The sequence below is a fragment of the Mycetomoellerius zeteki genome, unplaced genomic scaffold, assembly GCF_001594055.1.
Source record: "Mycetomoellerius zeteki isolate Tzet28-1 unplaced genomic scaffold, Tzet1.0 scaffold102, whole genome shotgun sequence".
Taxonomy (NCBI): domain Eukaryota; kingdom Metazoa; phylum Arthropoda; class Insecta; order Hymenoptera; family Formicidae; genus Mycetomoellerius; species Mycetomoellerius zeteki.
The window spans coordinates 1409828-1416467 of NW_017255933.1; the positions used below are offsets into that span (position 1 = coordinate 1409828).

Genomic DNA, 6640 nt, shown 5'->3' on the forward strand with positions numbered 1-6640 from the left:
CGATTGCACGTGAATCTCGTCGTTTGCGATCGACTTCTCGTTGGTTCTTCATTCTCGGGAATCAAGAACAGATAAGGATGCATACGCGTAATACGGGTACGCAGTTGAATCGCGGATCACGGCTATGCTCGCCATGACACCACCGCCACCCGAAGTGCAACGCCATAGCGTCGCCTCGCGTTGCGTTGCGTTGCGTTGGACGGAGGTCCAACCACGATACAGGATCGTAGCATCACGTAGCATTCGGGCGATCATCGACGAACGGACGTGACGATAGTCACGCTACGAGAAATGAATAATAATCACGAGAAATGGAAAAGTTTTCCTGTGTGTGTTACATAAGCGGTACGAGGCGAAGAAATTGAACGGAGAAAAATACGCCCGGATTCTTGATTTTATAATAAATGATCGCTGTAGCATTTATTACATAACGTTATTTACAACAATAAAACTCTGCGAGCGTAAGCTCCATGCACGGCTTTGTCTTGTTAAAATTCTGAAGCTCCAATCCAGTCGTCGTTGTTAATAAAGCTCGCGTTCGCTCCGTTCCGCTACAATTAGTTTTAACAAAGCAGATGCAGAAAGAAACACGCGACGTGCAAATATATTACACGATGTACTTAACGGATAATACTGAAGTTTCTTATAATCAAATTTGTTCCTAATAAAATCCTTAAAATTATAAAGATCCCAGTTACTTCCTGATACCTTTCTCGTCTCGAAAAAAAGACAAGCCTTGCCACGCCTCGACGATAAACGGCCCTGGCCGGCGGCGCGCGCATCGCGAATGTATACCGCGCAACAACAAAAATACATTGTCGGGTGCATTTGACGACGAACGGTCGACGCGCGAGCATCCCGTAGAGTTCGGGTCGTTGACGTACGGAGGAAAGTCAAAAGAGAAAGAGAGAGAGAAAGAGAGAGAGAGAGAAGGGAGGCGGGTCAGAGACGAGAAGAGAACGAAAAGGAGCAGCTGCAGCGTTTTCCGCTTCCGCGTGTAGCAGCGAAGAGCGTATTCTTTCGCGCGCCGACGTCGCGTGTCGTACGATTCGGTGATCCACGAAGCGTACAGTGAGAGTGACGAAAATGGTGTCCGGCGGCATGGCTTGCGTCAAGTACCTGCTGTTCCTCTTCAACCTGATATTCGCGGTGAGTAACGGCCGCGGAATAACGGTGCACGGCCAGGACGCGACAGGGGACGACGTTCCGCGACGCTCCGTTCCGCTATTCGGGCCGCTATTCTCGGCGTCGCGTCGCCTTGCCTTGCCTCGCGTCGCGCTGGGCGGGCGCGGGCTTTGTTATATATCGGTCAAGCCTTCAGGAGCAGCATCCGGGAATCTAATCTCGACACGCTTTGCCCGCTCCGATATCGAAGCACGACGTCGTCGACCGCACGCTGGCGAACGATGAATCATTCGACGTCGTTTCATGCAAATTATAAGACGTGAAGTAACTTTTGTTGTACGGACCGCGCCGCTTGAAGTTGCGTTTGATTTAATTGATACAGGGCGTTTCAGATTGGTGGACGGTCTCCGCGAATTTAATGGTTTTCGAATGAGTAACATTCGTTTTGCTTCATTGTTTCTTTTGTTTGTCGTGGATTCATTCAAGTAGAACACAAGTCATCGTGACATCAAAATGTGAAATAATTGCAAAATGATTACTGAAAGTTATCAAAAGTCTTTTCAATCAATTAATAGTGATTTATTTTAACGTTCTTTTAACGTTATCGTGATTTGTTCTGCTTAAACAGTGGCAGATATGTCGGATTCTTAGATTACGGCTGCTTCCCTTTTAGGAGACACAGTCGACTTTAAACGTCGTTCTTTGTTATTCATTGAAAGTTAAGAAGGATAGAACGACGTTTGTGTCGCGACTGTGTCTCCTAAAAAGGAAGCAGCCTACGTGTATTGGATATGTAGTATTTAATGTGTAATCAGTGCACTGAAGGATAAGATAAGATCTATCAATTCGCGTTGTTTTAAAAATTCTAAAAAATTCCACTCGATAGGAAATAAATATACATTCAAGCGGAAGAGAGAGAAAGAGAAAGCGAGGATGCTGATTGTGAGTGCAAAAAGTTCAACGCAAACAGATCTAACGTCATCGATTGTTCTTATCGGTTTCGCCCGTGACAAAGTTTCTTACGATTGCGTTGTTAACACGATGCAATCTTGGGCGTATTGGATCGATATTACGCACCGCTCGATGGCGAGGGAAACCTCTTCTTAGGATTCTTTTCTATTCGCGCCGTTCTGCCAGTTTTAAGAAAAGAAATTTTTCTAGTGCCCGTATTGATGCGTACCCCGTCTAGTACCAATAATCTATTATCTAATGACAATAATAATCTAATCGATATATCGTGTATGGCGTGACCGAAACCGTACCGCGTGTCTGAATAAATGATGTAAGTACGAGGGTATCATTTCGAGGGAAACTTTGTGGTGCTTATGCTCCAGAACCTCGATGTAAGCGTTATGGATGAAGCGATCGATACCCCGCCCCCTCCTCCACTCTCTTCTTTTACGTTTAATGTAATCTAAAGTTCACCCGTCCAACATAGTGGTACGCGCGCGCGCGCGCGCGCGACACCATTACATATAAAACTTATAATACATGCAAAATCGTATTAAAAAATTCAATGCTGAAATGCCAGATTATCTGCGTAATTAAATTCGATACCCTTTAATCATCCTCTCTTACAAAGTAAGAAACTTCTTCTTTCATCTGATAAGAAGAAGTAAATAATAAGATCATGTGGGTAAATATTTAACTAAAAAATACCGATACTGGAAAGAGTAATAATAAAATTTATTTGGATTGATATGACTGTTTTTTGAAGCCTTCATCTGAAATGTGAATATAACAAAAGGACAGGATCAATCGTGTTTTGACGGAAGAAGGAGTTTTATTTAAAGGGCAGATACGCGATAAAATTACCGAAAGCCACGTTTTTCCCAAGAGACTCGCATACACAATGCTGTCACTGTATTATACGGACGGAAGGATCTAGGACACAAAAACAACCGTAAAGGATGACAGAGCGGGGTGTCAGTCGTGCGTCCCTTATTGTAACGTTTAATGATCCGTCCAGCGTGAAATGCCAGCGCGGCGACCGCGTTTATACAGAGCGTACCAGAAGAAGTACGAGCTCGACGGGTGGCTTTGTTCCTCGCAATGTTCGATGTCAGTTTCTTCTTCTAACGAGATATATCGTCGACGTCATTTCTCAACTTCTCCGAGTCCGGCTGAATCCTAAATTTAACGCTCCAGGGTGCCGATTATGTAATCTTTTCTTAGAATGGAAACGTGAAAAGCGAAAAATTTCTCTATTAACTCCTCCTAAAATTATAATAAAGTCATTGTGATTTTTTTTATGTTGACCTTTTTTATGTGTTCTTTGAGTTGGGTTCAATCCAAGCATAACGTATAAGTCATCAAAATGGCTCCAAATTAATGCAAAATCATTTGTGTAAAATTCTGTAACATGATTAGTTTATACATTTAAATCCAGTGAGAAACTAAAGGCAAAATCAATCGTATTAACTTTACAACACTTGCTTTTTCTGCTAAATGCAGTTAATGGTAAGTTATTACTAAACTTTTCAATCAGCAATTATTCATTTTAACCTCGTTTTGAGTTATTATGACTTGTCGTTCCGCTTAAAAATAGAAATATTCATTTTCTACGTTTTCGCCCTGGAGAAAAAGTTACTTGATCGCTATTCAAGTAGAATATTATATCCTCTTCGAGCCGAACGACGAAAGAATTAATTTACGAGCGGTTCTCTTTCAATGACATCCTTACTAAAGCTAGGATAGATTTTAAATTTCTCAAGGGAGACAAGCGCTGTATACGTGTCGTCGTTCGTATTCTACACTTCGCTTTCTAGGACACCCCAGATCGTATGGATCGCCGTGCGTTGGGCGCGTCCTCGTTACTGAAACTTTTCAATAGATTCATACGTAAAGTTCGCCGTGGTAGAGTCACCTGTTAGCGTACGACGTACGCGTCTCGAGACAGGCTGACCAGGTATCGCTCGAGGGCGAGCGAATCGACCGGTCGGTCGAGCTCGGTTTCGTTGCTTCGAAGGCCTACTACGGGCGCGTGTAAATCGTTGGGAACGTAGGTGAAAGACACGTAGGTAACCACATAGACAAGGGGGAGAGGTCTATAATCTCCGTCAGGCGGCGACGAACGACGTAGCCTTCCTACGAGTTACGACGCGATGTCGTAGTTACCGCGCGCCTGTTTTTTTCTTTCTCCCCCAGTCACGTAGAATGTCGGCTCCCGTACACTGGAGATGTCTTTATTTAGACAGATCCAGCAACGAGAACAGGTTAAGCGCCGCCGACGAATTCTTCTTGATCGTGGGCTTTGATAGAGCGATCTAGAGACCTATAAAAACAGAATCTGGCCATGAGCAATTTTGTCAAAATCCTATGAGAGAGGAAGATACATATACTTTTTTCCTGTGTATATACTTATATACTGTCTCATTCTAACTTATATTGTCTTATTCTATAACTTTAATTAAAACTCTACAATGAAACAGTACAAGTTAAAGTGAGATAGTACCTAAGGAACATACAAAAAAGTCAATAAAAAATTAAAATGACATCAAAACGACTTTATTTTGATGCTTAAAGTCAATAAACAAATTTTATGACAAGAAATCATCATTTTGATATTAAAATACGACGTTTTGACTTTCTCTTGACTTAGTGTATTCCTTGGGAATATTATAATAATATGTACCTTTATTGTTTCATTGTAGAACTTTAATTAATATTATACTGTCTCACTCTATAATATTAATTAAAGTTATTATTATATGTATATATACATAAAAGAAGTATACATATATGCCTTTCTCTCGTAGGATTTTGAAAAAATCGCCTACGTCAGACTTTATTAAAAGATCTTTAATGGAAGACTATCTCTCCACCAATGTAGATTAACTTACTCTCTCTTCATCTTATTCTAATTCTTGAAACTGGAAAAAGATAGAGAGTAAATTAAATTGAGATTAAAGTTAATCTATATTGAAATAGGCATAAATCCTTTCTGGAGCGCAATGACGACACAAGAAAGTGAAATTTGAAAGTTACTATGGGTCTACAATGAGTCGATAGTCTGTACTTGGCGAGTCTGAAAGGTAATCAATGAGTCAGGATTGATCAAAATCGATAAATCTGTAGAGTTGTCCAGCAGCCAATTTCTAAGATTATAATACCGATTATTAATTGTAGATCCATCGTTTAATTGTTGTACGTGTTTGCGTCAGCTTGTAATACGTACTTCAACGATAAACGATTCGCACTTGATGATTTGCGGTATAGATATCTTATCTATAAAATAAAGTATATCGTAGATAAAGAATCATCGAATTTAACCACGCTCGATTTGGCAATTTCAGCTTGTACATCAAAAAGTTTTGTACATTAATAAAGATATAGAATACCTGGAGTTTTTTTTGCAATATTCAGATGACAAAATTACAAACGTTACCTTTCTAATTTTCATACAACAATGAATTTCTTATACAATAGTTTCTTAGTAAAGCCACTTTCGTAATCTACTCGCGAGAGTCGTTCTCGCGCAGTTAGGTATCTCGTTGAAAGTTACTTGGTGTAATTATAACAGTTTTATGCGTTTCCCGTTGGTAAACAATGCGGCTCTTACGCGATCATGGTTTCCATTTAAAGTTAAGCTATTAGCGGGAGAAAAGTATCGAATGTCTGTTCTGATTACTCAAGGTGTCGATTGCAACTCTCTTGAATAGGAAGCATAAAGATGTTTTTCTAGGGTAATATCAAATTTGACGAGCACGCTAAGATTTTCGTTAACTATGTATTTACAGAATAATATAGTAAGTTTCTCAATAAATATCGTATCTTGAAGTTCTAATGTTAATGACTTTCATTAAAGATTTTACTTTAGAAGCGCATGCTTTGTGAAAGTAGGCGCTAATGTAATTATAAAACAAAAACATATAATTCCTATCTTAAAATTGGCGTGTTACGTGCCCTGAAGCCTCTTTTCGTTGAGGCTGTTAGAGTATTAGTTTGAGTATTAGTTTGTCGTATCTAAAGGTTTTGGGGGTCGCCGATTTCGAATCCGGTCTCAAAATTTGGAAATTCAAAATGGTTGAATCAATATGGCGGATTGAAGTTTTACCGAAAATGCTAAAAGTCTTCCGATTTTTGCGAAATGTAGTATTAAAAGGTTTTCGGGGTCGCTGAAGCCGAAACCGATCTTAAATTTTGAAAATTCAAAATGGCTGAACCAATTTGGCGAACGGAAATGCTACGTGCCTTGAAGCCTCTTTTCGTTGAGGCTCTCAGAGTACTTCCTTTCCGTTGAAATGTTGTATCCAAAGGTTTTGGGGGTCGCCGATTTCGAATCCGGTCTCAAAATTTGAAAATTCTAAATGGCTGATCCAATATGGCGGTTTGAAGTTTTACGAAAATGCTAAAAGTCTTCCGATTTCCGCGAAATGTAGTATTGAAAGGTTTTCGGGGTCGCTGATGTCGAAACCGAACTTAAAATTTGAAAATTCAAAATGGCTGAACCAATATGGCGGATGGGAATGCTAAAAATTCTTCGATTGCAGCGAAATGTAGTATTGGAGGGTTT

The 6640-nt window shown here is 40.2% G+C and overlaps 1 protein-coding gene across 1 annotated transcript in view; it reads left to right on the forward strand.

The window, feature by feature from the left end:
- Nucleotides 1-802: 802 nt before the first annotated feature.
- The window catches only part of LOC108720402 (CD63 antigen-like), a 10819-nt gene continuing 4981 nt past the window's right edge, over nucleotides 803-6640 (forward strand). Inside the window, 1 exon segment of the mRNA XM_018444407.1 lies at nucleotides 803-1149. Within this exon segment, the coding sequence (XP_018299909.1) occupies nucleotides 1087-1149 (63 nt within the window). The 5' untranslated portion in view covers nucleotides 803-1086.